Source organism: Synchiropus splendidus, chromosome 5 (genome assembly GCF_027744825.2).
Source record: "Synchiropus splendidus isolate RoL2022-P1 chromosome 5, RoL_Sspl_1.0, whole genome shotgun sequence".
NCBI classification, from domain to species: domain Eukaryota; kingdom Metazoa; phylum Chordata; class Actinopteri; order Syngnathiformes; family Callionymidae; genus Synchiropus; species Synchiropus splendidus.
This window is the reverse complement of record NC_071338.1, coordinates 19,543,990-19,553,695: the sequence shown is the minus strand read 5'-3', so window position 1 is coordinate 19,553,695 and position 9,706 is coordinate 19,543,990. Positions and strand designations below refer to the sequence as shown.

Genomic DNA, 9,706 nt, shown 5'->3' with positions numbered 1-9,706 from the left:
ACCTAATGTAGGCAGATCAAAAGCACTGACTACGGAGGTGAAAGCAGTACTCACCAACAGGCCCGTCCGGACTGTGACCACCAATTTGAGCCAGGATGGGAATTTGGAGATGATCTTGGTGATGAAGGTCGCGATGGTGTCACCGTAATCTGGTTTGTGAAACTCTGCCTCGTTCAGACTGTCGACCAGAATGATGTAGTCTTCCTCCAGCAGCCGTCGCTCTGATCATGAAGCAGTAACGGTAAAAACATCAATGACCACAACAGAGCAAAGAGGAAGTAATCGGCTTTAACACAGAGGCATCTGGTCTGGTCAGGCAAGTGTTGGTTACATTGGGTTGGGTGATGCTGATTTTATTTTTTCATATTCATCACGTTTCTAATCTTCTGGGAGTCGATGCTTCTTGCTCAAGGGCTCTTCATTCTTCCTCTCAATAGTGTCGGGGTGGGTGCTGTGCTGCTCTACTCTGGTTTTGGTTTGACAGCAATAACGCAGTAATTTATCTGAATCGTGAGCGGGTTAATATTCCACTGCCATTTACTGTCTCTCTGGAGAATTTCATGACCTTGAAACCAATGAGATGATGATGATGACTCTGAGGTAGGGGTGAGGAAGCTCGACTCACTCGGGCAAAAATAACACTCCCTAATGTAAATGGCCAAACATCTGTTTTACGCTCGACAGAGTGCTTCAAACCACTGCTCTCCACAGAGGGACGGACTGAAATAACAATGATCCCGTGTGTAAAAACAGCAACAGGCTCCCATTCTGCTCCAAGTGGGTCGGCGTATTTGGTTACCCTTGCGGAGGCTGGCGATGGGTTCGAGGATGCCTTTCCTGAAGGCAGCAATGGGGTCTTGAACGCATGATCTCAGGCTCAGCGTGTTCTGCAGCTGTGGCTCTTGAACCAGCAACTCTCTGTATGCGCTGAGCTGGGGCGCTCGGGCCAGCAGGGCGGCGACACTGTGGACAAACTCAGGCACCAGGCAAGTGTAGGTGTTGTCAGCCTGACAGAAATGGTAGGCCACCACCTGGACACAGAGCACAGGAAGAGGACCAAATTAGAAAAATGACTAAAACACAGATTTGAATTAGGAAATTAGCAATGAAATCTTGATCCTCATAATGGCATTTGTTACCTCATGTCAGCAAAGCTTTAAATAAACCTGTAAAAATTACTACAAAATAGAAAATGACTGTTATATTAGGTTAGAATATATATATATATATATATATATATATATATATATATATATATATATATATATATATATATATATATATATATATATATATTATTATTATTTTTTTTTTTTTTTACTATCTACACTACTAAAAGTTTTGCTGTAATGAAAACAGCCCAATAGTATTTCATTTTAGTGCCTTAACTAGTGATGGGTGTCCTTAGGTGGCGCTCTCGGTTTCAAACAAATGTGAGGTTTCATTGAAATTTGAAGAAAAAGATTTTAGAGCAGATGGTGCCATCCAGTGGGCCCTGAAATTGTGGACACTGTTTCATGGAGCACCACCAGTGCACCACTAGTGTTAACCAAGTATAATTCAGTGCCTGGTGCTAGCTACAAATATTGACTTTTTTCATCTTATCTAATAATGTATTTCCTGTATCAATTTTGGATAGCCACTGACCACGTCCCATATTAGTTTTAGGAGAAAATATTTTCTTAACCATCTGGAATCTGGCAACATCTGAAGATGCCTTTGTCGCAGAACAACTTAATGAAGACACATTGTATTTTGTATAAAGCTGCAGCATTGCCATTACGATGACAATAAGTATGAAGTCGACGTCCTTGTTAATGATAATAAGTCATGAGCAGAAGATCCTGGAAAGGTCAGAATGGGTGCTACGTGAATAAATGCAATAATAGAGCAGATATTCTCCATCAGTACTAGTCAGACCAGTTCCCATGGAAACTGTTATTGAGGCCAAGTCAGTAATTTTAGCAGCTTCCATGTCATCTCCGTGATGCAATCAGCAACATGTTCTTCATCTGTCCATACAGGGAGAACACTCTAAGTCCCAGTATTCAAACTCTAAAAAGCTAAATGTGATAACTTTTTAATGACACGAATTTGCATTTAGTTTTGTGGTCTGTGCTCCAGATGAGCTGGGTGTGGATAGACTAGATATATTGGGGTCCAAATTAACACTTCAGTTAACCCCCGAAGAAAGAAAGACTCAGCAAATGAAAAATAAAATGACATTCAAAGATTGATGAAATAAGAAATTCATTTCTATCAAAGATGTGGAATGCAGGTCAAGCTATGTGGGGCAGGTAACAGCCTGAAGTTGGGAAGACTGAGGCTGACATTTTGAATTTCTTATATGCGTCTAATGAGACAAATTCTAAATAGTAAAATGAGAAACATTTATCAACTACCCTTCAAGGGAACCTATGCTCCTGGTTCAAGTGGCTTCTGTGGAACACTGCAGTAGGTTTCTTTTGGCACAAAATGTATTTTTGAAATATTTACATTAGAAAATGCACATAAGCCATTGAAAGCGAGAGCTGAAATCTCATTTCCCGTGATCACGACTAGTGTGTCATCAGGAACACTGCACTTCAAGTCCTCCAAAGGATTTGCAGGAACCATTTCCATCTTACAGCCATCCGCAGCATACACATTCTCATGGAGAGTTTCGGAGTTTATTCCATTCCTTAAAGATAGTATCTGCTCCCTTTCGCTCCCGCTCCTGACTAGCACTATACTTTATTCTACACCATCCATCGTTCTATATTACCATCAGCTGCAGGTTTCTTCACGTTATTATAAATAATACAGCCATTTTCAGCCATCACCGTTCTGCTTCTGATATGTCTGCACAACCACTTACTTCACATGGCTAAGACCGGAGCTTGGATATCCCAGAAATGTTTGCAATGTTGTTGGAATTAGTTGCTTGTACAGGTGAAGCCACCATCCATTTTTAATCAGACGCACCCCTGTTGGTGCCCACTTGGTGCAGGTTTAGTTTTGGGTACAGCGCTGTCTTCACCCCTTTTTTAACGTATGATAGTCGGCAGACGGAAAAACTTAATCTGATTTGGCACTTTTGAAATTAGGCGTCAAATAGATGTCGTCAAAACTTCTAAAATTTACCAGCCAAGAACAAAATAATAGTCACAAATAGCACAGTTGAATTATATACGGGAGACGGCGGAGCCCTTTGCCAACGTATCATCCTTCATGTAATTGCTAGCCAAGAGACTGCCGTCGTCTCCCTGCAAGGCATGTCTCACCGTAACCTTTCAGCAGATGGACTGTTTCCCTCCAATCGGCATGCACATTAACTATAAAACCAACAAGTTTAAATGGGAACAGAAGAGGCAACACTCATTAACTTTAAAGTGCAAACTTGTACGTGCAAATGCATGTTGATACCTTGGCAGCGATGCCTCTGACAGCCTCCTTCCTTGGCCCCGTGCTGTCGCTCGCTGCACTCTGGTTGGTTTGGGAATCTGCTTGTTGTTTGGAGGCTGCTTTCCCTTGCTTATCCCCCCCTGAACAAACACAGACACAAACACAATGCTGCCATTTATGCTCCTCAGAGGACCCCATTTGATGGAACACAATTAAACGACTGAAACTAATTGGTTTCTTTAAGCAAGACTGGAGGAAATAGCATCGCGCTAAATTATACATGAGAGAAATAACCAAACCTACGTGGGGAAGTGGGAATCGAGAGTGATGGAAAATAACCTTGTTTTTGATATTTAGAATTAATGTGGAATTCTTGCAAAAGTGTGTCTCCTCTATGGAAAAGGTTGCTCACTTACTGCACTGCTTATTAAAAACACTCTGGCACAGCTGACAACTCTCCCGGAAGCGTGACCCATTTTTGCTAAAAATACCATATCTGTCAGTATTAGATGGGGCTATCAATTGCAATTTTATCCCATGTTTACGCTCTCAAATGTAGTAAGGAGTCTCACCACGAGGGGAGGAGCCTGGGCTGGGGGGGATGTTCGACCCTCCCTGTGGGATGCGTGTGCCGTGACAGCTGAGCGCCACGAGCCGCCAGATGACAGCAGTCTTTCCAGCTCCTGCGTTACCCACGATGACAGCCCCTCGTCCTTCACAGCTGCTGGTCTTCTGCAGGACCTCGGTCAGTCGTGTGAAGAGCCAGTCTCGACCCACAAAAGGGGTGTCTGCTGTGGTGCCCGGGACTTCAAACAGCAGCGGCTTCAGCATTATTTCTGCTTGTTTGAAAGGCACCAGTCGCCCTAAAGAGAAAGTACATTACTGTATAGAAGTAACAAAGAGTTTCCGAGCAGAGTGAAGCTGTGAGACACTACCTTTGGTGTCATCATTCGAGCGGCCAGAGGTGTTGTGTTTGCGCACAGATCCTCTATGTCCAGAGGCTCTTTGGATGTCTAAATAACTTAAATCCTCCAGGCGAGTCGAACAAGTGGCTGGAATAAAGAGAGCGGAGGAAAACAATGACTTCCATGCTCGTAGAATGGCAGTAAAAGACAGAACACAGGATCCCAAATTCAGCCAGCCAAACACTCAAGTGCATCGTCTGTCCAATATCAATTAATTGAGATGAAAAATGCAAATCCAAAACATTGAGAACATGCTGTTCAGCACAGCAGAGTTATTGACACCCACGTTTGTTTCCCGTCCTCCTACTCAAACTACATGAGTTTACAGGTCAGCCTGCGTTTCGCTCAGCAGAGTTAAAGATTGTTCTAATTCTCAAGAACACGGAGAGACGTTCAGTGAGTTGCTGTATTTTTTCACAAAACAAAGAGGATCTGAACAGAGCTGTTCGTGGACAACCAAATTGTCTTCGCTTGAGATGATAAAGTCCACCACCAGTGCACCACTAGTACCTTCACAATCAGGGTCAAAAGAACGGAAGCCACTTACAACCAAAACTAGAAGAGATGGTCAGTTGGAACACGCAACTTTGTGCTCCCTATTTGTTTTAGCACCATGTTCATCAAACCCACACATTGCTTGTGTTTTCAAAACATACAGAGATTATTCTATATCAACACTCTGCTCATCACAAAACAAGCGGGTTTTAACTCGCATCAGTCCCAAACAAGAGTGCACTTGGCACCGGCCTGTCGCTTGATCTGACGATTAGACACATCCTTTAGCTAATAAGGACATTCGAGAGTCTATCAAGTAGAGCAATGGGTTTTAGCTGAAGCTAATTTTAGGTTCTTTTATTGTTGTTTCTGGCAGATCCTGCACTTAATAATGATGCCAAGAGCCATTAGGGGAAGGAAATGACACAAAGTGAGCCAATCCAAACTTCATAAAGCAATGTTACATTTTGGAAAAGTTTGACTCTAGAACTTGAGTTTAGTTTGCTTCCAGAAATCCTCGATCCGCACAAGAGTTGTTCGGGTAATGTAAAAATAAAGGTGGCCAGTTTCCAGACACGAATACAGTTCATTTAGATAACCAACAGAGGTAACCATGTGTTTAGGTTATTCCTGTTTTTATTTTTATGACAGGCCTAAATCCCATGAAGCATCTAGATCTCAAGACGTCCACCAGATCTTGTGATCAGCTCAGATCACAACTTGTAACCTACAAGTCGTTCAGCAGAGAGACATTGTTTTTATCTGCTCAGACGCTGAGCTGGAGCAACATCCAGAGCACCAGGAGGCTGTCAGGTTACACACAGCTAAGCTTGCTCAAAACCATCCCTTTAAATTTGAGATGCTTCCAGCGTAAAAAGGGTTGTTATTGGTGTGCTGTTCACCCACAGTCATGCGATGTAAATAAGACTTCGATACCAGTGTTGGACTGGCCTAATGATATATAAACCTAAGGGAAGCAGAGACATGGTGATGTTCCATTCCATTACTGCCATTGCTGAGCGGCTCACTGAATCCTGTCCAAATTATGGGTCTATATTCTCCTATCATCCGAACAGACATAGCATTCAAATCCACCACAAATTCTGCGACTTATGCATGAATAAATAAATGAGAAATGAACCTGAGACCAAGACCAATGAGGGGGGTGGGCGAGACCAAGACAGACACCAAACTGAATAAAGAACAAACAAACTAGTAGTTTGTTCCTAGCAGGCATTTCAGTTCTTGATTTATTTGGGAAGAAACAACTACAGTTTCTTTTGCTGTAAGGAATAGATGTGTGTGTCTGTATGACTAATAGACTTATGCTTCTGTATCCTGTATTCAGTTTGGTCTTGGTCTCACCAAGGGTGTCCGTTTTTAAGTGGGGAGGATAGAAACTATGAGCTAAAGTGACTTTTAAGAAGGGGAAGATTTACCGTAGATTAGGCTGTCATAAAAGCATCAGCGACACAGTCATATTACATGTTTTAGGTAAAATGTGTGTGTTTTTTTTCAACTTGAAGATCTTTTATCTTTTGTCATGAATGAGAGAGACATACTTTGTGTCCACTTCAGGCTGCCATAGATTAAGTTACTTGCACTATCTGCTCGAGCTGATCAGGAAAAAAAAAACAAAATAAGTTTTTTTGTCTCAATTTTTTCACCTGACCCGCATGTTGCGTGTAGTCTCTGTGCGCACATCACAGCTGTGGTGTGGTTTTTGCTGCTTTTGTCTCCCGGGTAAAGCTCTGTCCAACGTATCTCAGAGGCATGTGGATGGTGCATTCAGGAATGTCGGAATCGTCTATACTACGGATAATAACTGGGGGTTTTGATGGCTTGCAGGATTTATGTGCAGTGGGAACAAAATGACCCTATTTTTTATTTTTTATTTTTTACACAGTCCACGCATATCTACCGCATGAATTGTTAGGTCAAGCTAATACACATATAAGTTTTGTAAAGCTTCAATAAAATGTGATGTAAGCACAATCACACCATCAAGCAAGGCTCAGCTTGATCCTGATCTCCAACAATGCTTGGTAAGATCAGGATTTGTTCATGTTTAAATGACATGAGAGCGCTCAACAAATCACCATTAGCATGAAGAGCTGCACGATGTTAAACGACAAAAATGTCAGTGAAGTATCTTTTCTACATCATAACAACAACAGTACACCCAGTCCATGCATTGACAATAAAAAGTACATACAGTTCCACAGCACTTAATGAGATGCTTCAAGCATCCCTGCATGTGTCCATCACCCTGCAGCATGAGAGGCAGGCAGCATCTCACCAGTAATGGATATCAATTCACTGGGATGCGAGGCAGAAAGATGGAACAGAATTTTTCGGAGAATGGCAAGCCTTTTCATCTAAAATGAACCAATTAGTAGTAGATTTTGTATTGAAAGCACTAGGGAAAAAGACCTAACAGGTACAGAAGATTTTTTCCTAGAGATGAGGGACACAGAGTGAATTAATTATCCAGAGAGAGTGGAGGATTGAGAGAACATCTTCAGTGAGAGGTGTGAACTGAGAAAACAGTATGAAGGAGGTGTGGAGTGGGATGAGAATGATTGCTTGCTTAAGACGACCGGGCCAAATTGCTGAGTGGGACCAGAGATGAAATAAACAAGAATCAGATGATCTTTTCGTGGAGGAGCGCTGGTCATCGCTGCCTGACCTGCACTTCCACTGACCCACCCAGCTGATGAGAGAGCAACTTATCACCAAGATCCCCTGTTGATCAGTTACTACTTTAAAAGGTCAACTCAGTGTGAGCGCTCGGCATTCTTGAGAGCTTCAGCTGCATAATAACAAAAGCAGTCTGGATGGGACTCACTGCCGCAGTATCCAAGAGCCTCAGCCTGAGGCCTTTTTTTCGGGGTGATACATACTAGATAAATGTGTGCTGCCGTGTTTTTTAAATGCCTTTTGAACAAAAATACAAACATTTCAGTAAACACACATTATATGTCCAATATTTTGGACATTCTGCTACTGAGAAAATGATGAGCAATGGTTATAAGGTTAGTTAGCTAGAAGGCTAGGGAGCTCAGGGGAGGCAAAGAGGAGAGTGCAGTCAGGGTGGCTTGATGAAAGAAGACTGACTGACTGTGACTGTGGTGCTCAGTGACAGGCGGGTGTCGGCTAGACAGTAGCAAGAGCTGTCATGATGTAGAGACAAGAGAAGTAGAGCTGAATGAGTCAAAGATGAAGATCAAGTTTCATTCAGTTCATTGCGTGACACAAACGGACAAGATTAGAAACAGGTATCTCAGAGGGACGTGGTGAAGTTTGGAGACCACGAAAGGCATGCCATATGGTTTGGACTGGTGGAGAGGAGAGACAGGAAACTGACAAAGAATGTTGGACATGGTGGTACCAGGTCAAAGATGGAGAGCAAGACAACCACTAAGGTTCATCGATGTGATAAAGGAGGATGTGAAGAGGACAGGTGTGACCGGAGAGGATGATCAAGACAGAGCGAGGTGGCAAACCCTGATGAGGAATGCTCAAAGAAAAGGACGGCCATATATCGATGAACACAAATGAATTTGCACAGCTTTGTTACACACCACCACTTTTCCCTGGGGAGCAATTAACGGTCCACCTGATCTCCTGTGCCACATTCTCCTGCATAGTTCCACGTTATTCTATGTTCCCATGCATCACAAACACGGGGCAAAGTCTTGTAGCTGCACTACCAGGTGGCTCGCTGCATGGCGATCTTAAAATTCATCAAGAAGTGACATGAAAGAGAGGCCTGACAAAATAAACTGGCGCACGTTGCTGTGAATCTGCTCCGTAGGGGATCGCTTGCTTTTCCTCCAACCACAAACAAACTGACATCTGAGGGGAAAAAAATGAAAGAGCCTGGTGCACTCAGCGAAGATGATGACAAGGAAGGAAGGAGGGTATTTTTAATGACAAGTTGGTCAAATGACAAGAGAAGTTTCTGATAAGAGTTTCCAATTATCTCTACATTGCATTAAGGATCGCCGCACATCTTGAAATGTCACTCTATTTGTTTCTTTGTAGTGTCAGATCAGATAATATGAGTTGAATAGTGTCCCGAGTCTCTGCTTGTTGCCTGGCAACCTCAAGGTAAGCACAAGACATCCTATTTCTTTTTGTATACAATTGGATGAATGCAACTTCTTTCACCATTCACAGCCGCCATGCTTGTCTTTACCAACTAAACTAGACATCCCAGTCTTTTCCTCTGAGCTTCTTCTGCAACAGCCGACCTAGTAATCAATAGTCCATAGGCAACAGAAGTGGGAACACAAGCCGTCAGCCTTGAGAGAGTGTTACAATAATGCAACAATATAGCAAGTACCAGCAGTATATCGATATCCTAATATCACAAATTATGCGTGTGTTATCTTGTTACAACCGTGATCTCCATCTGGAGACAGGAGTCGATTGAATTGTTGGAGAATAGTGGACAGACAGATGCATGTGGTCGGGTGGAAACAAATCACATGGTACTTCAGCAGCCCTTTCTGAGGAAGTTATCAAATATTTCTTCAAAAAGAAGTCCCACTCCATATATCCGTTGGCTTAAGAAGACTTCAAACAGATGTGGTCCAGCACCTTGAAGTGCATATACTTCCCTGCCTTTTATACACACAGCTTCAACATCATTAAGAAGACATTGAGTCATTATTGCACTACACAGCACGGATGCATGTTTTGAAATGGAGCAAGCCACAGCTCCTTGTTAAAGACGCGAACTGAGCAAACTCAATGCAAAAAAGGTCTCTGAACGGCTCTCTGGCAGGAGAGTTATTATTAACCCTTATCAATAATACATGTTGTTTAAAGAAATCCATTTTTCAGGATGTTTTCAG

General features: G+C 42.6%; 1 protein-coding gene across 2 annotated transcripts in view; it reads right to left on the bottom strand.

Moving 5' to 3' along the window:
- Window positions 1-9,706, bottom strand: part of LOC128759453 (protein TANC1-like) — a 34,276-nt gene that overhangs the window by 14,154 nt on the left and 10,416 nt on the right. For both annotated transcript variants that reach the window (XM_053866405.1, XM_053866406.1), the window contains exons 9-13: window positions 4,320-4,436; window positions 3,957-4,247; window positions 3,406-3,524; window positions 800-1,031; window positions 55-221 (exon numbers count right to left, since the gene is read on the bottom strand). In XM_053866405.1, the coding sequence (XP_053722380.1) occupies window positions 55-221; window positions 800-1,031; window positions 3,406-3,524; window positions 3,957-4,247; window positions 4,320-4,436 (926 nt within the window). The remainder of the gene's footprint in view (window positions 1-54; window positions 222-799; window positions 1,032-3,405; window positions 3,525-3,956; window positions 4,248-4,319; window positions 4,437-9,706) is intronic.